Below are 26,477 nucleotides of genomic sequence, written 5' to 3'. Positions count from 1 at the left end.
CAAAAGAACGTCTTTTTAAATAGATATACATCCTAAATGGCCAATAAGTGACACCAGGTGTGGGTGGAGGTGCAACTAAGGGAGCTACTAATAATATTGAGACACTTTACGTGGCTTTATGACCTTCCAACTATTTATGTAACTGGGTAAGGCGTTTAGCAGAAGAATACTGTGTTTTACTTACAAAACTGAATTCATAACACATTTTGTTGTTTATATTCTATCCACTTTATTGCAGCATTTAGGGGTTGCAGAACATTGTGAGCTCCTAGAAAGGTTTGACATCAATGGGAGGAAAGAAGCACAGAATAATTTAGGTACAAGAGGGACTGTCCTTAAATATGGAGTAATGGAGTAATTTATAGGTCAAGTGTGTGACTTTCTGAATGGTGCTAATTAAAGAGTAATTTGTATTAGCACTTAAAAAATGTAAGGAAAACTTATTAGCATTCAATGTCGTCAGAGGAAATCTCATGTCAGATTTCCAAAAGACCCCCCCCCCATGTGCATGTGCAGAAAGAGTGCATTCCCCGCCAGTTACTGGCTGCTTAAAGCTTTTAAGGTAAGCGCTTTTTTTATTTTTTACAAGTAAACAATGTACATGAAAGTACTTGCCTTACAATGTGCCTTAATGTGCACTCATCATTGGTGTGTCTGTAAATGGGTTACATCCCATTCTTTACGCACAGGAGGAGTGAGGAGTGCATTGGAGAAACTGGTAATCCACAAGACTGGCTGGATTGGTATTAATCAATAAGCTTTTACATTACCTATATATATATATATAATTACACATTTCTTTTTATTTCATATTTCTATAGCGTGCTTGTTGTTTGGAACAATGGTAATGCATGGCATGCAATTTTGATGATAGTAGGTGGTAATTTTAAGTGCGTGGGAGCACCGGGGGGGCTTGGAATTGCATCTACAGTGTGTTAGAAACAGGGAATCCTAGAGTAGATAAGACATATCTGCCATTTTTTTCTGTAAAATCCTCAAACCTCATTTGGTACCAGGTCTTGTCCTATGTTTAAGATGACCGTATGCCTGTCCCATGCATATTTACATTTCCTCACTGTAAATAACCACTAGCGCTTCTGTTGGAAATTCGTTTCCCTTATCCACCAACCTTTCAGTGACATTACCTTTTATTTTGTATTGCAGTTGTGTTGGGGCATGAATGATTCCTTTGTGTTTTTAACTCACGTCTGGCTTTTAGCATGATAGTGTTACTTATTTTGAGACATGGATTTTATGGCTCTGAAAATACCAACAGAAAAGCAACAATTTATTGCAGGTTATCAGAGGAATTGCAACAGAATGGCAAATGGTCTTCGCATTGCTTTCTAGGACTATAAATCTAGCAGAAGAAGTGGAATTTTATGGCATTTGGAATTGGAGCACGTTTGCAATACACTAGCAAACACAGCCTTTGAAGTCATCTTTAACAATTTTATTTGTCAGAGCTGGTAACGGAATCAACCCAATGAGCAAAAAAAAACAAAAAATGTACAATTTCAGAGATACTTGAAGACTAGACTTGAGAGAGTGAAACCCTCTGAATTCCCGTAGATCAGCGTAATTTAGTAAGCTTCGATACTAAAGTTTGTATATTGTATTTATTCCAATAGTGAATACACCATAGTATAGTAAAACACTATTGTAAAAATGTACAATTCTTACACATTATGCAGATATCAGGCTGCAAAAAGATACAAAATCATTACTGAAAATCAAGTATAAGGTATCTGATTTTACCAAACATATTATTATAATCATTACACTTCTTTTCTGGCAATCTTATACACATAAGTAGCCTTTTGGATCTCATTTATATCAGCTTCAGTGTAATAGTTCTTCAAATAAGGGATCATCTTTAATTCATTTTGTGGCACCTCAGTCCCGTTATCATCTTCAAGCTGTCCTTACACTATCAGCCATGTGTCTTATCTCCATTCATTCTGGGATATAGGACAATGTAACTGTAAAATGTAGCCGGGTGTCAATTAATATTAGCACATGAGATGTCTCCTTGCTTACTTTATAGTTCGCATGCCAAACTAATGCCTTCAGTGAGAGAGACAGGCGAGAAGAACAGAGAACAATGGCATGTAAGGGATTACAGAAAAAAAAAGCTGAAATATCAATGATAAAGAGAAAGGAATCAGAACAGAACTTTGAGCTAATAAAGAGAATCTTGTCAGGAACTCAAAAACTTTTTCCAGAAAAGACAGGGAAATGAGGCCAGTGTCAAGTCTTAACAATGCCACACAAGAAAATAAAAATCCGATCAACGATGCAACTTTCTGGCATGTGAATCAGAGAAGTAGGTTGCTCATAGTCCTTTGAAAGGAGAAAGACAATGACGTCTGTGTCTTAGTTCTTTTATGAGACAGAAATAGGTCAGTATCACAGTCTCTCTTTTGGACGAGTTAGAGCACAATGCGAGTGGAATAGGTTTGTGCCAAAAGAGAACCACTTGATCTAAGCTTGACAATATATTCTATAGAAGGTGTTATATCTCTCCACAAAACGTCTATTTTTCTAGGAGCAAAATGGCATTAATCCTTAACACAATGTGATTCACCTATAAAATATCTCTCTCATTTTATGGAAGACAAACAGTCCTTCAGGAGTCTGACAAAATGTATCGAAAACCACTGTACGTATATCAGAACGATTGCAGAGAACACGTCAACTTGACTCCCGCACCTGATGAAATGGCTTGTCCCCTGAAATGCTGACCTTTCAGTAAAGGTCTAACATTTTCTCTTAATGTCCTTAATGTATGTTTTTGGTTGCCTCAATACAATTGAAATCTGATGGGCTTTGCTGATAAACAAAGATTAAAGTGAGTGTCACGTTTCAGTAGTCACGATTGGCAACGGCAGCGGTGTACTCCTTCAATGCAAGACATGGCGATAATAAAGACCTAGTTCTAGGTCCATAAGTAAACAGAATCAGCAAAGACAGTTATACTATAACACAAACATTGGCTTTGCTTATAGACACAAAGCCTTTTACTTTTTTTGTTGACGTTTACTAGATTAAATATGAAGATTGTAGTTTTCTGGTGACATTAAGTGAATAAATTAGGTCAATGGTCCCAACTCAGGTCCACAAAGACCAAGGTCACCCTTTTATTAGCACAGGTGCATATAAGTCAATGGTATGTGATGAGATAAGGAGAAGCCTGCACTTTTTTAGGACTATGGAGGACCATGTTTGTACCTCTAAATTATATATCAATCTCAGTTGCTTTGCACGTGTTTGGTTTGGGATATATAGATGATACAGAAATTCTAACATTTTTTTCTTTTATGGTTAAAGGAGCTAATCTACTTAGGCAAAATATTAATTTCATTCTCTAGTTTGTTAGTCTAATAAACCCTACCAGGTCTTGCCTTTTTCTGAAGGTCAGATCACACAAACAGACACAGCATTCTCAGTTTCTATGGCAACAACCAATATGTGCCTGCTTTTGTTTCACATGACAGTTAAGTGTTCCTGGCAAAAATATAAATGAGGCGAAATCTGATTCTTGGCAGTTGTGAGGGCATTCAACAGTACGCAGACTGAAGTTTTAAAACAGTACTTAGTTATAAAAGTGTCAAACGTTTCTTACAGGTCATCTATATCTCATATCATCACTTTCTCCTTATATTTGACATCACAGAAAATACATCTAAAACAGGTGATTCCAATCTAAACTAAGCTGAAAAGATTAAGAATAGCACTGGTTCATATTGGTATTGATCGACATAGGCGTATAGATCAACAGAACCACAAGTAACCACAGGCCAGTGTTCTAAATAGACACACCAAGAAGCCAATTTTACCAATCTATACTTAAATCATCCCCCAAATCTACCGTATACACTGCATGTATCACAAATTATTGAAGATGTATTGAAGATTATTGTTACCAGCATTCCACAAATCTGTTTCCATGAAAATTTTATGTGAGCCAACATAGAATTTATTGCTTTCAACATGTCTTTTCACTAAAGTAGTTGGAGACTTTCACAAGTTGCCAGGATTGTCCTCTTAGCTGTCATGATGGTTATTAGTGGTTATTACACTCTTTTATCTGTATTGATTAAAAGGACAGGGAACACAAGTGACTACATAGCGTACACTGATCTACAGCCCTATCTCCAGAGAACCCTGAATTTCTATAGACTCAAACAAGTATCCATGGAGCAAATTTACGGCTTTTGTGACTCCCATTCCATAATGGTATCAGGTCTATTTTAAAAATAACAAAAAGACAATTAATGAGGAGATAATATATAATTATACATTAATATATATATATATATATATATATTAGGTTCAATATATTGATGTCTTAATTCTTAAGGCAGTCTTACATTCCGTTTGGTTTTACTAGTTAAAGTTTCCCTTTAAGATAAGCTTTTTGGAAAGAGTAAAGAAAGATGAAAAGATCAAGGATACTGTAAAGTTATACCTGTAGCTGTCACTTAGCCACAGCTCATTAATGTCAAACAGCTTCCAAAAAGCACACCATATTCTTCAATAATGTGGGTTAATGCGGATCCTGCAAATCATACTTTCTCTACTACATATATTTATATCGTTTCATACATCAATTTTTTAGATTTTTTTTACATCTATTACTTTTTTGGCAATTTTGCCTAAAAGTCATTTTTCATTTTTGAAAAAGCAGGGGATGGTAATAATAAGTCGATGAAAAAGAGAGCTGAGAGACAGATGTATAGGTAAAGCTTATATTCCATTTTTATTATTTCACTTCTCTATTTTTTTTACTCTGTTTGTTCAGGCAAACTTTACCAATGTGATGTCAGACGTATCGAAACTTAAAACGATTTGTTGCAATTAAACATAAATGCCTGAGGGCCCTGAATGACACAGCTAATGGACTATGCGATATTTGTTTATTAATGGAGCTCTTCTTAAACTGGGTCTGTCAGCTGAAAGAAAATTACATTAATCAATACAACAAGAAAAAAAATGTGCTAAAAAAAAATTAAACCTGTTCAGCAGTTTCAATGATATTTTTATGATATAAGTGCCTGCCATAGACGCCATACTGTATATCTAACCTTCCTCAGCACTAATTATAAGACAAGTCATGCAGCATGTTCCTTTCTGTGTCTGAAGAAAACTGAACGTGTGTATGGTGTCTGTGGAAGGATAGCGGGGTGATTATATTGATCTTTTTTCTAGGACACATATACATTTTCTATTTTGCTGACAAGCACATGTTGCTGCCTTGCTCTGTTTGGGATATGTAAACTCACTGAAAAAATTCCAGTGTCATTTTCAATGTGAGGCAAAATGAAGAAGCTGTCCTGAGCTCAAGGAGCTAACCAGCCTTGGCTTCTAGATTTTTAGCTCTGGCTCCAAACCTTTTATTTTTCAGAATTCCTCCGTTGCCCCACAACCTAACATTGTGTGCAGGGTCAGGGGTATTATGGGACCCGACTGCTGAAGACAGGTATCACTGGGGTGAGGGAACACAGTAAGGGTAGGCATGCCTATGGTCCATTCCTTATTAAGCATGCGCACTGAGGAAATTATTAAGTCATACATCCTACATACAACAGGGGGGGGACTTTTCATCTGCTGGTAAGCAAAGCGTAAAACATATATGTATCCTTGGGGGGGGGACTAATGTAGTCACCATTAGGGCTGCAACAACTAATCGATCTTAAGTCTAATATCCAGATCCCCCCGCAGCCCTGCAAGAGACCTGGATCCTACTCTCTGACAGCCGTGGGGGTCTGCGCGATGCGCGCGGACAACCTCCGCTACTGCCTGCTATTCCGAGGGGCTTCTATTATGGAGCACCGGAAGGTCTTGTCATGCCGGTTCTCCACCACAGAAGTCCCCAGCGGAAGTGCCGGCAGCAGCGGAGGTTGTCTACACGCATCACACCGGCTGTCAGAGAGACTAGAAACCAGGGAGTCTGGAGCACGGGGGCAAGTCTGGGGGTGGCAGAGTGGCATATCAGAGGGGGCATGTGGCATATCTAAGGGGCAGAGTGGCATATCAGGGATTTAAGGCATATATATATAGGGGATATAAGGCATATCAGGTGGCACAGTGGCATATAGGGGGTATAAAGCATATCTGGGGGGAGTGGCATATCAAGGGTTATAAGGCATATCAGGGGCACAGCAGCATATGGGGGCATAAGGCATAGCTGGGGGTATAAGGCATATCTGGGAGGGTGGCGTGGCATATCTGGGGTCAGATGTGCATAACTTGGAGCAGGTTGGAAAATAAAAGGAAATAAAAAAGAAAAATGCATTTTTCTCAATCATGGTTTTTATTAAATATGAAAAAAATAGTTTACCTGTGAATTAATATTTACTAGTAAAACTTTTTAGGTATTAAAACCTAGTTTGAGAAATATTATGTTTGGGTTCTTGTACCTTTAAAATGTAGCTTTTTTATGTCAGTAAATAGGAAGGTGTTTAGAGAAATGCCATTGTGAGATATAATGACACATGTTAATGTAAATTTTAAGGGTTTTTTTTCTGCTGTTTGTTTTTAACACCCATTTTGTTCATTAAATTATTTTAAATAAACCAAAAATTTGCACATAGTTTTTTTTTATCCGACTAATTGAAAAAATAAAATCGGCCAACTAATCGATTATGAAAATAATTGTTAGTTGCAGCCCTAGTCACCATAGAGGATCATGAATGTACACATGGCTTGCCCATTCATTAAACCAAATAAAGTATCTGTACTTGTGCCTGGGGCAACAACCTCCAAGCTGGATGACACTTCGCTATTCCTGGCCTCCATTTTGAATTGTTCTGCTTAACAAAATCTTTAGGGAGGATGCTAACCTTGTAGTACCTTGAATAAATCAACAAATATGTATACATTCTTCACAGAGGCTTGACTGTACAATTGAGTATTCATGTTCAAAAACTATTGTGTCAGGTCTCAATACAGAGCCGCAATGTTCTATAACGTACATCTGGTGTAACACTGCTATGTTCCTTGCGCCTACTATCTGGCACTGGTGGTCAATGTACAGCTACAGATGTGTCTGTGTTCCCTATTTACAAAAAAGCCAGCTGGTATTTCTGTTTTTTACTCAATTAAAACAGATGTTTTCTAGTACAGAAAACAAATCAAGCAAAACAAAAAAAAGAGGACCTTGTGTGTAGGTTCAGGGAATATCAAGCAATTGGATTAATTGCATTAACATTGTAACATGTTTTGGTTTGTGAATTACACAGAATTTACAATGCCAAATTACATTTCTCTTCCCTATGGCTTTTAAAAAATGTATCATTTATTTAATAAGAAAAGACACGGATACTAAGACACAGTACTAATCTAAAACTCCCTGTAAATACAAAGAATGATGATATATATAAATGCAGTATCTCACAAAAGTAAGTGCACCCCTCACATTTTTTCTTGTAAATATTTTATTATATCTTTTCATGTGACGACACTGCAGAAATGGCACTCCCCAATTCATTGAGGGAACCATGAATGCCAACTTGCTTGCCACTGTCTTGCTAAAGAAGCTGAGGACTGGCCAAGCATGTCTCCAGACCTAAACCCTACTGAGCATCTGTGGGGCGTCATCAAACGCATGCTTAATACCTATGGTTTTTTAAATAAGTTTACTGACAAATTCTCTTTAATGGGGAATAACACTGTACTCACCTTTGTCCACCATGCGAACATTGTGGCTGATCTTTTGAATTTTAGGTCGATCTGGCTAGATAATTCTTTTGCACATAAACTATGTAATAAAAAATAAATCTACTTTGCTTGATTAGCCTGTCTGCTTCTAAATGTATTCTCTGACCTTCGGAAATCATGTTGGACATGAGTTCATATAAAAAAAAATCGAAAAAAGTAAACACTCATTCTGAATTCAGGTGATATGTATTATTAACCCTTTATTGTGACCACAAAAATTATATTTTGTATTTTTTTAGTATATGTCCCTTTTGTCTGGTCTGGTAGTCAAAATGCCTGATTTACCCCAAAATCACAGAACAGCAACCAATGTGATTGTTTGGTTAAAAAAAAAAGCTAAGAAAGGTTGTGAACATTAGAGAAAAAATAACATAATATATTCTTCAGTTTGACTCATTTGTACTACAATAAAAAAAAAAAAAAAATCCTTTTGATATAGGTTCATTTACGTGGCTTAGGTGTGAAAACTCTTTGTATGAGTAGGATTCTCATCTATCCTTGATATTTCCAGGCAAATATTATAAAGCGCACATCCTTTTTCAAAAGTGGTGTGAGTGGCCGCACACTTTGTGAGTATAAAAACACGTCTGTCGCCATTAAGCCGCTAGCCTTTATGTGTCAGGATCACCTCGTCACCCCCCCCCTTGGCCCTGGCTGGGACAGTAGCCTTAATTTCACTCAGACAATTCAAAACAGCCCACCAAAAATGTATGTTTCTGAAGCAAAGACAACCCAGCTTACTTGACAAGTGTCATTCTACCACTTTTCATGCAGACGTTTGTGTTCAACAACCTTCCCAGAGTAAACTCATACTCATCATACAAAGATCTGAAAGAGATTAAGGAGCTAAAATGCTTCCTTATGCACTGGTGTGTTATATGTATTGTTTTATACTTTTTGGTAGGTTGGCAGCCCAGGGTTCTTTTTTTCATGATCTATACTGGGAGGCATTTGGAGATTTTTTTTCAATTTTTCACTCATTTTTTTACTTTGTAAATATGACAGCTCCTTTTCAAAATGTTAGAATTTATAAAATAAATCCCATAACTGCATTTTGCTTTAAAGCAGTGACCTGTGCTGTTTTCTGTTTTACAATTGATTGCCAGGCACCCGACTTCACGTTTCATGATATAGTAATCAACGCAACAGTGTGACTTACAATAAAGAGGTTAACAGGAATCCAAATCTGTTCCTGCCATTGACTCAACTTTTCACATATGGAGAATGATTCATTAGCTGATATGTGAAGCACGTTGTTGGGGGAAAAAGGCAGAAAGGGAAGAAAACAAGGGCTGTTTGTTAACTATCCAGACTATTAATGTATTTAAGCATACATTTTTTTTGCATTAGTAAATATCGCTACAACATAATTATACGTATATCAAGCTTTCTCTGCAATGGTAAACTATTACATATCTTATGCTAATTAATGTAATTTTTTTTTTTTTAATGTAAATGCTGTGTATGAATTTTAGTCATTCAACAATTTTCAAGACATATGAACAAATGTGTCGTGGGATTTATCACACTTTTTATTAACTTAAGATGGACTTCACAAAAACCTAACCCTTCCAGCGTGGACAAAATGATGGCCATATGGAATATCTTTAAAAGTAAAACGAAAGCCAGCTGCTGGTTATAGAGGTATTTGGGTACCCCTTACATCAATGTCCCCTTTCAACCGTGAAATAATGGAATATGTTTATTTGAGACCTGGAGCCTAAAGAATTTGGCTGTTATATATATGTAATTCTTGGATACGGCTACTACGGCCAGTGTTAAAACGACCTGGGCTACACCCCGGGTTGGGGTCGGTGGTACTGTAAGAGTAGTCTAAAGGAGGTCTGCGGTCTTCGCCACAGTTTAAAACCAAACCAGTAGTAAGAACGAAATAGTAAAGTCTAATGAAAAATCAAAGAAGTAACCAAGTAACCATGATATATTATTATTATTATTATTATTATTATTTGCTTAATCCTGGTTGAATTAAATAGCTGTATGATGACTTAAAAAATCTTCAATTCTAGAACTTGAATTAATGAATTAGGGATTAGAAACTCTAGATACATAGGAGTCCATGAACCAATGCATTAAATGGGATGAAAGCAGAACCAGTAGAGACATTTGACAGAGCCCTGATCTACTTTGCAGTTACAGAAACCAGTTCAGACAGCCATGTAATGGCAGCGTAGTTTACCAATCTTATATTCTGATGGGAATAAACACAAGTGAACTTGCCGACCTGGATTTCCATTTAGGGAATTGATTGAATAAACCCACTTTTTTGTCCTCTATTATAATAGTGGTATAAATGTCTCTTGGGCAACATCAAACTACGATGGAATAATTTCCAATTTCTCTGCTACGGAATAAATAGTATTGATAAGTGTTCTAAATGTAGAATGTTAAAAAGAGAATGAAAAGTAAGCACAGTGCAAGTTCCATGTACAACAAACATATGCAGAAAACACAAATGATTTTTCCAAAGTAAATGAATATCTGTTTCTTGAATTATCAATACATTGGATATTTTTATATAGTAGAAACTCAGTTGTGGCTTTTTCTAAAACCCAGCCAATACAATTCTGATTGTGTTAACTCTCCAAAATATGGAAAGTAGCAGTCAATATTGGTTTGGCCGGGCAAAACATATACTTGTCTGAATTATTTTGTGAGTGGTTTCTAAATAGAGGCTCTGCCTGCTACTCAGAAATGCGCTTGCTCCATGCTATCAGATTTTACATTGTAATCAGACCCTGCGACCTGGCATATTGCAAAGTGTGCCAAGTTCTCAAATGACTCCAAACAATCTAGTGTTACAAGACTATGTGTACTTGCAAATGGTATTTCTATACAGTGGAAACACTTGGCTGTCCTATGACCAGGAGCACAAATAAGCATGCAGGTTATGTGAGATACGTGTAAATCCATCTAAGTTTATATAAGTATTGCCAAGCAATTGTGACCTTATTCATCAGTGGACTAATGGACCAGCCACATCAATGTGCTACAGCTACCACATCCTCATACAGATTCTGCTATGATGGGAAGGTGTTCCTTTTTACAGTCACAAATGATACAACCCAAGATGAACAGTACAGCCATAAAATATAAATGTTTTATATTGTTGTTCTCTTCAGTTAAATTCATACTCAAGGGAATCTGATTAATTTTGGATTAGGATAGTAGCACCCATCCTTTTATGTGACAGCCTTTCAAAGCCCTTTCAAAGCCAAGTGTAGTTTAGTTTCAAAAGCATATATCTGTACAACCACCAAAAAACAAAGGTTCGATAACCTTATAACCTGCAGAATATGTTTGTTATTCATAAGCATAACAAGGCAGCAGGGATTACACTTATTTCATGTATTTATTATTTTTCCACTGTCCAAGGTACTGAACATGGAGAATTAAGGATTTCCATTCCACACTTTTACTCCCAGCAAGCCACAATATAGGAAATTTATTGAAAACGGATCAATTGCACTGCGACTACTGACGTGCTTGGTGTGGTCCTGACTTGAGTACAAAACAACTCCATAAGCACACAATAGCCCCATCCACCTTCATCATCTTCACCAACACCATAAGATGTATTTCCAGAAAGCAAGGGAATGGTTGTACCTGATTCTGGGGTTAAGCACTTGCAAAAATGAAATAGAACTTTTCTAGCAGGTGAGACAATCACAACAGTCCACTTATTTTAGTGGAAATGCCTGAGCATTTTTGGAACTGGGCATCAACAATTATTCACTGCGCCCACGGCCTGCAGCATACAGAAAATATCCCATGTGCTATTTTTTGGGGGATTCTTTAAAGTCTCCTTCCCCCTTAGGAAGCAAAGGATAGCTTTCAGGATTTTTGGGATTCCATCAAATGTTTCAACTACTTGATATCACTACACACTCCAAATGGCCAACCCCACCAAGATTCTTCTGCAGGAACGGTATAAATGCTCTTTTATAACGCCTGGCAGTAACATTCAACAATCGTACAGACTCTGTTGTTAGTGACTATACCCCTAGATCAGAAGTTGAGAATCCCTGGACTTTATTCTTTAAACGGAAATAACAAAAATATTGAGTAGAATGGATTGTTACCCTGACTTGTTATCAAACTTAGCCTGTGAAATGGAGATACCTGGGCTCTTTTGTTATGTGGCTAACATTTAATAGTATTGATATGGTGTGACGTTACACTGCAGTAAATCACAAAGCATCCTTAAACTCTGTATTTCAGAACAGAAAGGACAGAACAGATGTTGTGACGTCTCAAAATTCACTCCAACTGGACAAAGACAATACCAGTCAAGGATATTTTTTTGCCCTAAGCCATTTTCGCAAAAAAGCCAACTTGACATTTCAATTTAGTCAGTCTGGTATAGAAATTGTTAAAATCAGTTAAAAAAAAAAAAAAAAAAAAAAAAGATCAAGGAAACAGGCAAATTAATTGCACGGTTTGTTTGTTAAATTCAATACTCAACGCTTCAGCTCAGTCTGCTTGTATCAGCACTACTAATATTTGCCCCAAGCATCATCCTGCTGTTTTCTAAAGACATAATTCCCTATTTCTATGACTTTGAGGTTGGCTGCGCGTGAGACCCGATATGTGAGAGTTTGGGCTGCTTAAGGGCTTGTGGAGTATTCGGTGTTTACCGACAAACCAAAATTAAATAGCAAATTAGATCAGGAAGTCTGCACCCGAAGGGCCACAATTTTAAACCTGTAAGGTCTGATTGAATCTAGAACAGGTAAATCTGGTTTGCAGTTTGGTCAGGGGCGCCAACACGTTCAGTCTGTAGTATATATATATATATATATATATATATATATATATATGCAGTAAGGTGCCTGGAGTGGAAAGGGTGGTTCTAATCAAATGCAGATAAATCAAGGAAAAACTTTACATGTCTATCTATCCATCTATCTATTAGCAAGAACTAATTTTGGCGTGTATAATTAAAGCGGGCATTTGACCAAAACGCCCCTGTAAATATCAATCAAGGTTACCATTGATTACTATTGGGTCAGCCTCATCCAATCTCTTTGTTTGTAACATGAAATATGGCTGGGCATGAAAGCTATTTTTAAACTCATCTACAGTGAACTAAATATGTTGCCAGAAACCTAATTTACCTCACACAACAAAATAATAAAATTCTAATGAATTGAGAGTGACAACCTCTTTAATATCATAGAAGCTTGCCAGCTGTTATTGATATAGAAGTTTCTGGCTCCCCTGGAACTAAAAAAATCAAATTGGTCTAAACGTGAATTAAACCATTACATCGTTATCTCTATTTTTCTTGTTAATTAATATATTATTTTTTGTCCTTATTGTTGCACACTTCTTTGTCCTAGAGATTTTCTCTCACAATCTCATTCAGCCCACTCATGAAAAGGCAATTGTATCATCTTATTAAGAGTCCTATTTATGATTAAGGTGATAAAATGTTTATTTTTCCATAAATTATCTGGAGTCCATACCAATAAATACTCATGTAGAAGCCAGTTGGATTAGTCATGTAAGATCATAGGCATGACTTAGAAGCTTGGCCTCACCAGCTTGTGGTACTAGCCTCCAATGCATACTTGGAGAGAACATTATAGGTTGAAAAAAATATATGGGAATACAATACATTTCAAACAAGATATATAACATTCACTTTTAGACCAAACTGATATGAAGAATATAGTCTGGGCTGTTAGTCCTTTTATGCTATACCTCAAAGTGACCAGGGAACCATCCTGAAGACTCTACGTTATAATCCCAATATGCATCTAAACACTAAATACCTAATAACACTTTTTAGCTACATTGTCTCGTCAGACGTTTGGGATACCTCCTTGGGGAAAAAAAAACATTCGCTTCTAATTATAGGCAACAATTTGGAGCAAATACCTATGAATAACAAAGAAAAACAAAGTTGTGGTGCAGCTCAGTGAGAAATACCTGCAGGTTCCTCAAATTATCACACAAAAATCAACTTTCATAAATGAACTCTCCATTTAAAAAAAAAAAATTAACACAACTATAAGGTCGAGGTCCCAGAATGAACAAAAAACTATGAGCCATCTGGAAATTTGTAGTAAACTTCTATACCGATGCAACGTTCCGGTCCAATTGGCTGAAAAGTTCCCTCAGGGTTGTGGGTGTATATTATCCATGTTGCATGTTCGGTGGAGTTGCATCAAACCATCAGATTTGGGGGCAAATGTTTGTGTCATTATTAATGTTCTAGACATCGGTCACCCAAAGGCTGTGTAGACCGCGCTGCTTGGAATGTTCCCTTCCGAAGCGCCAAAGGGGTCCAGGAAAAGGATTGTGCATATATTTATAGGAGCCCTTACTTATACACTATAGCAAGAAATTGGAAACAAACCTCCTTCCGTTGAGATGATGATAGATTTATATTTTATATATTTCTAAGAGATATGAAGATATGAAGATCTGTCCTGAACAACTTGAGAAAATGTGGTCGGGGTAGATTTATTTGTGTAATAATTTACTGCTGCGGGCAGTAAGGGAGAGGAAGGACTGGATTTTCGACTTTCAATGCACCTAATATCTAACGTGTATTTCCAATGCAGTCAAATATGAAAAAAAAAATAACTACATGCCAAAAAATTGACCTGCACAGGTCTTTATCATGACATGTTTAATTAAAAGAGCCTTCTTTCCAAGTTAAATGCATATTGAATTCCATTTTGCTGGAAGCATTGTCAGTACAATTCCTGGTTCAAGTAAACGCAGTTGGGAGAGGACCCAGATGAGACAGAAGTCTTATTTGCTAACCCCAATAACCAAAGACTGCAAGGAACAAACTACATAAAGTAAAACGGATCCATGTGAAATGAACTCGGACATGCATTAACAAAAATAATACAATTTTGAGTACTAGACTGTTGCTAATTATATAAAAACTCTGTAATGCACTGTTTTACATAGTAAAAGGGGTATTCTAGTCATCAGCTATCATATTTAATGAATATGATAGCTGTGTGGCCACCATATACATTTGTCCTTTTCCACGCACCCCAGTTAAAGCCCTGCAGAAGATGTGTTGGCCACACTTCCCTGCCACTAACGGACTGCTTTAAACAGCCAATCAGAGGCCAGACATTCCAGGCTATGGAGAGGGAGGGCAGATGTTGCAGCAGAACTGCGATTTCTAGGTCAGATACGGGCTTTATTTTTATTTCATGTTTCATCTTGGAAGAATGTGTACTAAAGTCCTCACTGAGCATCTTAATTTGCATTCTTCTATAGCGAGAGTGTCAGGGACACTAAACTGTCTCTTTAACCGCTGCAAAATAACGCATGGCAAAGCAGTGTTGTGATGCTTTTGCAGCTAAATTACAAGGAGCAGTATTGCTGTAAGCAGTCAAAAACCACATTATTTGCAAGACAATATAAGTCCTCCATTATATAAATCAACATAAATTAAGCTTTGAGGGCATGGTGTAAGTGAGAAGTCAACAGGACTACCTATATCGAACGACTGACTGTGTAGATATCTTCATAGCTGATAAATTAATAGCTGGGAAATTAAGGACACCAGGGGTAAAATAGGGAAAGCAGAGAAAATACAACATGCTTCTCTTTGGTAGCTTTATGAGTCATCCGTAGATGGAAGTACATAAGGTTTTTTTTTTTTTTATGGAAATAACAGATACCTACACTCATGCAGTTGGCAGAAACATTGGGACATTTGTCACCATATGTTTTTAGAACTGTGTTATGTTTTAATTACAATTTGTACAGTGGATTTATTTTAACAGTTTGTCTGTTTACTAGCTGATTGAATAGTGGGATGGTAGAAAACCCTGAGCCTAGGAGGGATTCCTTACATATTTGAAGAAACCGGAGAGATTCGACATTCATTTCACGGCTATTGTTAAATATTGGAATTTATTTATTGGGATGGTTTCGAGGAGGATCTCCAGAGTCCGTCAGCAAAGCCAGTGCAGCATTCATAACACGCTGTGCCTGACATCCTTAAGAGGCAGAGTTCTGGATTATGACATCATCACCCCACACATAGCGGCGTGTAATCGTGTTCTTTGCCTCTCTCAAGCACAATCTAGCTTTAATAAACTTGATTTTAATATTTTTATTTCACTTGATTCTCTTATTCTCAGAGACGGACAGATGTACCACCAAATAATGATCTGTATAAGAAATATTTTTAAATGTTAATTCTAGAGTACCTTTGCACCATTTTTATTTGTTCTGCGGGCCAGTTAAAGTTTATTTAGGTTTGTTAAAATTAGCAGTAAGGCAGGCATATTTCGGAGCAAACTTTATCAAATTACTTTGGAGCCAGGAAAGCAGTGTGTGGATATAATTCTCTATAAACAACTCCAAAATCCTGGCACCAGCATTACTGCTTTTCAGGAGACATAGCTCTCTTGCTTCTGGGATTTGTCAAGCCTTGATTTAGACATAGTCCTCAAAAACAAATAAAAAAGGATATACGATTAGTATTAAATGGGAAACATACTGGAATTGAGCGCTGAAAACCATCTATCACTGTTATTTTTATTTAATGTCGTGTTTTTAAGATATTATATTTATCAGCTCTTACATAAAAAGATTCCCCAACTAAAGGCATATACAGGGTAATTCATGAAAATGTATTCTTAATTTACCCTCATCCATTATTGGAATTCAGACCAAATAGGAAGTTGTAACATGCTCTCTGTGTACATTGCTTTTTATCCCATATTGATATTCTAACAATGTTTTAGACATGATCTAGAACAGATTTCTTACAGCCTTGGAGATCCTCTATACATGTATTCTTCTCATTAATATGCAAGGATTGGACAGACGTTTAAAACTTGCGACCCTAAATACGACGAAATACATCACAACAGAAAAATACGAGCACTTTTTTTTATAAAAAAATATTCAAAAATTAATTTAATTAAAAAATCTTGTATAGCTTTTAGCCCCTTAACATTTAAATTTTTAATTGTATTTTCTTAAACTTTGGCTGGGTATCGGTGTGTTTATAATGTATTGATATCAACTTCAGAAGAGAGGTCCTGCTAAAATTTATTAATAAGACTTAATTATGAAAGGTAGAAGAAAGAATCTGATATGACCAGTATTGATTCAATGTATACATACATTTGAGCTGTAAAAACCCAATGTGAATTATAGTAGTTAACTTGGCTATTTCCTAGCAAATTAGAGTGCATAACTTTGGAGATTTATCTTTTAGGTAAGGTAAGTTCTAGCAAGCTTAACTCATGTCTCTGTTAAAACATGGAATCGTATATTCCCTCTATTTTAATGTACGGACGACACTGTCGGTGATATACAGTATACTGTAAATTAAAGATAATATCAATAAAGAGCAGTGCCTGTAAATTACAGAATCAAGCCTTTAATTCAACCTCCGTTGAAGTGTGAGGTAATGATTCCATAAACATGCATGCATTAGACCTCCCTCTAAAAGCATGATTCATGTTTCCTGTCACTTGCCAGCAAGCTTCATTGTCAGCCAACGTTACCAAAATTAGAAAGAAAAAAAAACCACTCCATTGCTATCTACATTTTTTGGTAGATGTTTTTTGCACAATTGTGCTTGTTAAGAGATTATCATTCACAACCTCTTGGAAACTGGATTGTGCTCAGTGGGAAACTGGAAGTCAGATCCGCTAATCTTCCAGTAACTGGTAAATAAACATAAATACAGTTTACTTGAATGATAAACAGTCACAAGATTCCATGGGAAAAAACAATTCTTTAGTGTCAAAACACTAAGTGATAAAGTGCCATTATTAGTCTGGTGTATGTTATTGTTAAGCTGTAGGTGGTTCCAAGCATGTATCCCACATTAGCGTCTGAATTCACCTCTTCAAATGTGTAATTTGTAACTAATTTGTAAACCTGCTCACACAACGTTATACTCTAGAAATAAAATATTGTGTCTGTATTGTATTTCCTACATGTAGAAAATGGATGAAGTTTAAGAATATTTAAAAAAAAAAAAAAAAAAAAAGGTTAAATACCTTGCAAAGCCTCCAGATTTCATACTTGGCATGGCCTCTATGTTTGATACCAAGATCTAGCCTTCACATGAGATGGTTAGCATAGCCTCCAGGTGAGACAGCTAGCATGGCCTGGAAGTGAGATAACTAGCATGATCTTATCAGATTATATAGCTAGTATACCCATCAGGTTAGATGCCTATTGTGGCTTCCAAGTTTGATACCTACCGTTGCCTCTCGGTGGGATATCAAATATCATCTCCGAATAGGATAACTAGCATGGTGCCCAGGTGAGATAACATAGCCTCCATGCCACACATCTAGTATGGTGTTCATAGGTCAGATACCTAGCATGGCCTCTAGCTTAGATACCTAGCATGGCCTCTAGTTTAGATACCTAGCACGGCCTCTAGGTTAGATATCTAGCACAGCCTCTAGGTTAGATACCTAGCATGGCCTCTAGGTCAGATACCTAGCATGGCCTCTAGGTCAGATACCCAGCATGGCCTCTAGGTCAGATACCTAGCATGGCCTCTAGGTCAGATACCTAGCATGGCCTCTCGGTCAGATACCTAGCATGGCCTCTAGGTCAGATACCTAGCATGGCCTCTAGGTCAGATACCTACTATGGCCTCTAGTTCAGATACCTAGCAAGGCCTCTAGGTTAGATATCTAGCATGGCCTTCAGGTCAGATACCTAGAATGACCTTCAGGTTAGATTGTTATTATGGACTACTTAATAATAATGTTAACAACCTCATGTTAAATGTTATATAGCATTAATTTCCAGACCCATAACAAGCTGGTCTATAAGATGTTCCAATGTTTTTTTAATCCTTTACTGTTTATAAAGTATTATATCTGGTATTCAAACAAACAAAAATGAACTCCCCTAACCCTGATAAAAGCTTTTAGCTATTAGTACATTAAAATGCTAGGAATCCTCGATGATATATATCACTTTCTAGCATTCTTGAATATTGTAATTAGAAGTTAAGCTTCATCAGGGTCAGAGCACTCAATTTTTATCTTTTTAGAGCTACTTCCTTGTCTTTTGTTTTGTGTCTCTGGTGAAGACAACAAAATCACAATATATAGACAGTTTTCGTATGCTATATTTAGTGCTTTCCTGAATTATACATTGTGTTCCTGGTTAAAGGAGCCATCTGTTCACCCTAAAATACATTTAATACATTGATAAACTGTTTCCAAAAACAAACATTTGACCTTCAATTAATTTTCATTTCAATATACTTACACAGTTTTGTAAATTGAATTATTAGTCAACATCCACAAAAAGGTCTTATACCATTTAAACAAGAATTGTAATGATTCTCAAGTTATGAGACCCGGATTCCAGAAGTACTATCTCATAGAATGTTCCAAAACACAATTATTTTGCACAGTAAACTGCAGGAGATATGAAATATTGCATAAAGGAATCTAGCAAGTTACGGCACAGTAGGGGTTCCATTGCCAGCACATAAGGGCAACAAAGGGAACAGGTTTTCAGAACAAGTCCTTCACTAATGTACAATGTTAGTCAATCAATTACATTGGGACTGGAGAAATCCAAACATTTTGGACACCTCTTCGTGCGAGAAATCACTAGATCGTTAAGGAGACAAAGCTGAGAGGTCCCTTTAAGTGGTGCCCCCTTGTATTCTGTTGAATACCCCATATGTATTTGCCCCATTCCTCGTCTCCAGTTATTTTCAATGCAGGAGATGTGTTTGGCTAAACCTCTCCTTGCACATGATATACTTACCACCAGGCAGCTCCAGCGCTGGCCCAACAAAGTCTGCAGATGGCGGTCTTTTCAGACCACCATGCACACGCGTGGAAAGTGATTTCACTGGACTACACTGGTAGGAAGGCAGCTTCACCTCTGTAGCTGCAGCTTCAATCTTAAGTAATTCATGCACAATATATATATATATATATATATTTACAGTTTTTTTAAAAAAAAAATGCATACTCTTAAAGCATTTCAATAGTCATTCTTCTTTACTGGTGCTGTTAGGGACATTAAACTGTCCCTTTAAACCCCAAGTAAGCAATACAACTTAATACACTGAAGCACTACAACTTGATCGAGCATTAAATATTCCTAAATCAATAGCATTTATCGCTGAAGCAGATCAGCTGCCTACAATTACCAACATTAGGGATGAATTTTATTAACTGTGATAAATGTAGCACCAGCAGTTCACACCTAAAGAAAATTCTATGAGAATCCTAGAAGACATTTGAAAAATGTATACCCTACTAAATATGTCACAGATTTCAAAAATCCAGCTCCCTGTGTCCAAAATTATGTTTGAATTATTTGTTATTGTGCAAAACTACATAGTACGTTAGGTTTTAAAATTAATGGGAAATAACGGCAACATCCGAGTCCTAAAGGAAGAAGCCATCTAAAAATTCCACATATCCCTCAAAATACTAGTTTTACTGGTATCTCTAACATGGATTTTTAGCGAGATGACTATGACTGCACAATCCAAGTCCAAACAAACAAAAAAAAAAACAACTTCAGGTTACTTTAAATCAGACACCAACATCATTTCCATATAATTCTACTAACGCTGATATAGGATCCCATGATTTATGACCGCTTTAAAAAACATTTCTAAAATCACTTAATATTGAAACATTGATTGTTTTTTCCCCCATGATATAATTTTGTCAGCTGATCCAAGCGCTCTAGAACAATCAGTAGTTTTTAGCTGATACAATGATTATACTACTTCACAGATGAAAATAATAAAAACATGACATTCCTGTTGTCAGATGACACATATTGTGACATGAAATTATAGCCAAAATCCTTTATATCTCAACCCTGGTATAGCCTTGACATGCCAGAATGGATTCTATATCTGAAGAACGCAATCCATGCTATCTTCTAGATACATGGCAAATATCCTAAGGCTCTAGGCTTACCTAACATGATCTCCCCTAGACCCTTTTACCTCAAGTGACTCCCTTGCGTGAGCCATTTAACGAAACATAAAACTGACCATAAAGGGATAAAGCCATGTTGTGGTCTCACCTGTTCAGGACCCTGGAAGCAGATCCTGCACTGAGGGGTCCTCATGCCGCTGTCAATGCTGCTTCCAAGGGACACGGCGTCCAGCGCAGCCCCAAGACGACTATCCTTCTCTTCTAGCCCAAGGTTGCGGGGTCTGGGCTCAGCCCCATAATATTCCTCCTCATCATCTCTTGAGGAACAGTCTGCAAAGGGAGGCCATCCGCAGCCCCCCACTCCTAAACCCCGCATGGCCTGGCCCGGCTCCGGCTCACTTCGACCGGAACGGGTCAACACCAGAACTTTCAGTTCATTGAAGAACATGCGTAGCCTATACTTAAACATCATTCACCAGCCGGAGGTCCGGGGGTCTGGATGGATCCAGTGCAAAGCCAGGCAGATCCCAGCAGCAGAGGCATGGACTCAGGCCCCAGGTGACCCAGTGAGGTTAAGCGTCTTGTCACCTTTGAGTAGCCCTGTATGCCAAAATGAGGGCTGCACTGCATGGAGTTAGCTGAGTGCAATTCTTCTCATCTAAAGGTTCTGATAATTGAACAGTAAGGCGCACCCAAAAAACCTTCCAAACCAGGAGGAAAATGCTCTGCAGACAAGACAGACACTATAAGAGGATCAAGTGACAAGGACTTAAATTGGGCTCAAGATAACCTCACATGCATTTATAAGTGCAGAATCAATAAACCTGCAACATTAAGGCCAAGAAGCAATTCAAACCCCATAAAGTGTGTGCTGTGATTTTCTGCTTCTAATCCAGAAGGGATGCATCTGGACACCAAGGGTTAAATACACATGATCACAAGAATGCAATTAACATGGATGCAGGAAGAGGAAGAGACCTGGCTGCCTGGGATAATGATATCTCACTGCCCATCCTATCAGGGAAAGAGTGCAGCTTTATAAGCTCCCAGGTGAAGAATAAAGAACAAAAAAAATAGCAATTCTGAAAAATCAGCAGACATCACCCCTCCTCTCCCTTAAAAAAAAAAAATTAAAATAAGGCAAAAAAAAGGCAAAAAAGTAAAAATGCAGTTGCTTATAATCCAATGTAATAAAAAAGGCAAAAATATGGATAAGGAGATGGTTTTCTTCCAGCTGTCGTTTTCTCTGTCTTCCCTCCCCCTTGCTTCCTCTCTCTTTCCTTCGGATGAAACACACAAGGCTCCTTCTTTTGTCTCAGCTTTCAGCATCCCCAACCTGCTCTGTCTTCCCATCCATCCACTCCAGACCTATCCAATGGACCTGCACTGCCACCAGATCAGACAAGGCTCCTGCTGGGCAGCCACCTGACTGCAACACAAATACATCTCATAATTATAAATATAATATAATTATATATATCTATATATACACACACACACACACACACATATAATATATATATAATATATATATAGCAGATGTCACAGCAGTGCTGGAACAATGAAAGATGATCATGCAACAAAATCAACTGACATCTAACATTCCACTTATATTTGACATAAATGAATGGAATCCATGCAATGTTCTATCTGCATGCATTAGAGGTTTAAGAGGTTGGAATACAATAAGATGTCTTACCATTCGCCGCTTGCATGCTCCAGGGATGCATTCTTAACACGCACTAGCCATAAAAATATATACATACATGTAGGTCTGTGGGTCTTTATTTATTATTGCATTCAGCACAGGCAGAAATGGATGGCTATGAAGTGAGGGCTGGATAAATATGGCTTCTTCTTCCGGTATGGCATGTTAAATAAAACATTATTCTTTTTATTGTAGAGAGAGAGTGTGTTTGCGAGCTGGGATGGGAGCTCAGCCTGTGCTGCGCATCTGCAGCTGGGTGAGGATCTGGAGGGACCTGACGTGCTCTATTCACGTGGGAGCGGGGCGGGAGATGTGAAAGTGACCAGCAAAGGGAGGAGTGGGGCGACAACAAAAAAAAGCTTAGTGCCCACCTAGGGTTTGGGAAAGGGGCTTTAGCATCAGGGCAATTGCAGGCAACTGTGGAATTCCACTCCCATCATCCTCAGCCGGCCTCATTTCTAGGAAATGTGTGGTATTTTCATAACCTGAGGATGGTTGGGTTTTTTTAACATATAATGCAAATGGACTCTGATGTATATAATGAAATGGTAATTATTATTATCTTCTTACAATACATATATTCTAGGGATGACACGACTCAAATTGACAGAGACAAACTGATACATTAGGGTTAAATATTAAAAAATGAATTGGGAATGCCACAAAATTTCCTAAAATATTTTTAAATGTAAACTTGAGGAGGTTTGCTAAATTTTAGCAAAAGGCGTAAACTGCACTATGAAGAGAAATGGATCTTTTGTGGATTATTTTTATCGGGGAAATAAATTAATAAAATAATATTTAGGGGCAGTTTAAGGTAATGGCACTTGCAATTATACAAATAGACTAGGGTTTATTTTGAAATAAATGAAATACATGTTTTGTCTCCTTGTACAGAGATTAAAAGCAATCAGGTTCAACCCGAACTCTGGGATTATGGGGGGAACTCCGGTTGGCAATGGGCTTCAGAACAGATATCTGGGCTAATTTGTGTAGATCCTGTAACTTTGTTTAAGTACATTTTTAAGCGTAAGAATTGCTTTAAAAGCATAAGAAAACAACATTTCTGTTTTATTTATGGTGTTTCACTTTTATTAGGATAAAATTACAATTTCACAGGATCCTGTTTATCAGTATGTGACGGGTATTTCACCAGAAACGCGGTATTTCACCAGAAACGCTGCTCCTTCACTACTAGTGACTGATCTCCATCTCCAGCTGCACCGCCTTTCTTCTACACATGCATGATGCCGTGCGTTCCATCCTATTATTAGGAAGATAAATAGAGTGGCCATATTGGTAATTTTTTGTTCAGACCACAGCCCCTTTTCTGCATTAGGCTAGGTTTCCACTTGGGTTTTTTTTTGCTAAAAACGCCCATACTAACGCCAATTCAGCCACACAGTGTTTTTTTAGTTAGCTGTTCTTCAATAGGAAATCGCACAATGCTATATCCACTTGGCGTTTTTCTGTTTGGCGTTTTTTCAGTCCTCTTTGTTGTTTTTCAATATCGCAGCATGTTAACATTGCAAGGAAATCTTGGCGTTTTTCTCCAATAGAAGTCTATGGGAGAGAAAAAACGCCATGAAAAAGCCATGTGGGTTTTGCCTTGGCATTTTTTATGACGTTTTTTTCCACAGTTACAATGCAGAGGATGGACCCAGTATCTGTGTGTCCTACGAGAAATAGGCTGGAAACAAACAGTTTCACACAAAACAAAGTTCATATTGAATTTTACACCATTTGGAACAAACATGCCATTACAAACAAACATACCCGACTGGATCCTGCGTGCCAAAAGCAACAGCAAACAATTTGCACCATCATTTGGGGCCAATCTTCCTAGAGGAGCAGACATTCGGAATAAAGCATGCCTTACAAACACAGGCGTGTTTAATTAGAACTCTACCAAGGAAATGACATCAGGAGGGGGCAGATACTTGCCATTTATCCTAATCCCTTTTAGCTGGGTGAAAATTCCAACGTGTAAAGGCTGGAAAAACTGCCTAAGGTCAAAAAAAGCAATTTCCACATAAAGGCTAAAATGCCAGAAAAAACTCCTGACGTTTTTCATCAAGACAATAATGCAGGACAAAAACCCAAGTGGAAACCTAGCCTTACGGAAGAATTTTAAAATTAATCAATTTATTCTCAGGGGAAGGCTGGCGCCTTATGGGCTGGTGGATAGGTAAAGCCAAGTGGCCCTGTTGACCCCTTACATTCACACATTTTCTCTCACACAGTCACGCTAACACACACTATAACAGATGTACACAAGCCTAATTACACTTACACATGACTCAGGCATCATCTACCTGGGTTGCCCTCAAGCTAAATATCACCATAACCCCAGTAAAGACACTGCACAGAGTTGACGTTCGAAGAGGCCACAGCGTTTATTTCCAAAACACACTGTAACAGACAAAAAATAAGTTATCATGAACCAAAACACACTTCTTTGTACCAACACAACACACAAGAACATGTACTATTAAACCTTCAGCAGGATCCTGCTAGAATTGGCCTAGGCGTCCCATACCAGTGTATACCGATGTTAGGTAAACCACCAGCCGAAGTCCTCCTAGCACGGTTGCGCCATGACCCACATAACTCTTTAGGGTCCCCTCCCCATGAGGAGACCGTGCACTATAGCCCCTCGGCTACTGTTCTTAGCATAGCGCTACCCCCTGCTCTAGGCCCAAATTCTCACTGAACCTAGACAGTGGTATCACCTAGAAAAACCGGAAGGGAGGGGAAACAACCAAGGTAAAATAAATTGGAAGGATGGCATACAATGTAGGGACCCTCCTTAAGTAACCTTCTTTATTACCACTACCATCAAAGTAACTGACTAACCAACTCCAATCCTGTCATAGAGGGCAGGCCATCCTACCATCCCCTTAACCCCTTAGGCTTACTGATACAGGTGCCCCCATAATCTGGGCCTAGTTATGGTACCCTTAATGTTAACGCTTCAATTACACACTCTCATACTAACACACACTAATTCTAATACTCCCTCTAACATATTCATGTTAACACACATACTTACACATAAACATTCATACTAATACCCACACAAATACACAGTCACTTTAACATACATATATACATACAAACTCCTCTCCACTCTTACTTCCTCTCTCACTCACTCTCATACCATCTCATTCTCTAACTCAATCCCTTACAATGGGGGGGTCTGGTGTTGTGAGTGGGAGTACAGTGTGGAGAGGGGTTGCAGTAGTAGGCATCCAGTGCAAAAACAAGGATAAGTGCATGCCATGCCTGAATGATTTATAGGCCTGGTCCAATGGTACAGATGCCAAGGCAAATTCAGATGGCAATGAGGCATGGTAAACCAAAGGGAAGGACAGGGAGACCGACAATCATAAAAAATAGAAACTAAACATACATGCTAGTTCTAATGTAAATGTTTAGTTGATCTTATGGACATAAGATGGAAGCTTGCCACCGATTCATTGTACTTCACAATTACAATCGAAATGATTCAACTCCCAATGCAAATCAGGTTTATTGTCAAAATGTACAGACTTTCAGCTGTTTGCAATGAACAAATCAAACAAAAGCAATTGAAATAGCTACACAGAATGAATGTTTCCCCAATGCTTCCCCAAATTCATCTGAAAATGCAACCTATAATGACTTCTCCAGTCTCAAAATTATTCAACCCCTTTACTGGCAAGCATCTTTAGTAACTAGCTGATCACCCTTCTGCTTTCATGACCTGCTGCAAACGAGATGCATACAAGACAGCAGCTTCTGGCAGCATTCCTAAGGAATCTTAGCCTATTCTTCATGGGCAATGGCCTCCAGCTCAGTAAAATTCTTAGGTTTGTAAGCTGCAACCTCCTTCTTCAAATCCCACCAGAGATTTACTACGGGTTCAAGTCAGGTGACTGTGATGGCCACTGTAGAATATTCTAGGACTTCTTCTGCAACCAAGCCCTGGTGGAATTTGATGTGTGTTTGTGATCTTTGTCCTGTTGGAAGGTTCAATGATGCCCAAGCTTCAGCTTCTTCACAGACGACATGACGTTTTCTCCTACTCCAGACTTCAGTGAATCCATCTTGCCTCCCACACGCTGCAGGTTTCCAGTGCCAAGAGATGCAAAGTAGCC

The 26,477-nt window shown here is 37.8% G+C and overlaps 1 protein-coding gene across 1 annotated transcript in view; it reads right to left on the bottom strand.

Moving 5' to 3' along the window:
* MARCHF9 (membrane associated ring-CH-type finger 9) overlaps positions 1-22,575 on the bottom strand; it is a 67,578-nt gene extending 45,003 nt beyond the window's left edge. Inside the window, exons 1-2 of the mRNA XM_053455782.1 lie at positions 22,330-22,575; positions 20,779-22,059 (exon numbers count right to left, since the gene is read on the bottom strand). Of these exons, the coding sequence (XP_053311757.1) occupies positions 20,779-21,102 (324 nt within the window). The 5' untranslated portion in view covers positions 21,103-22,059; positions 22,330-22,575. The remainder of the gene's footprint in view (positions 1-20,778; positions 22,060-22,329) is intronic.
* Between the last annotated feature and the right edge of the window lie 3,902 nt (positions 22,576-26,477).

Source organism: Spea bombifrons, chromosome 2 (assembly GCF_027358695.1).
Source record: "Spea bombifrons isolate aSpeBom1 chromosome 2, aSpeBom1.2.pri, whole genome shotgun sequence".
Taxonomy (NCBI): Eukaryota; Metazoa; Chordata; class Amphibia; order Anura; family Pelobatidae; genus Spea; species Spea bombifrons.
This window is presented reverse-complemented; position numbering and strand designations above follow the sequence as displayed.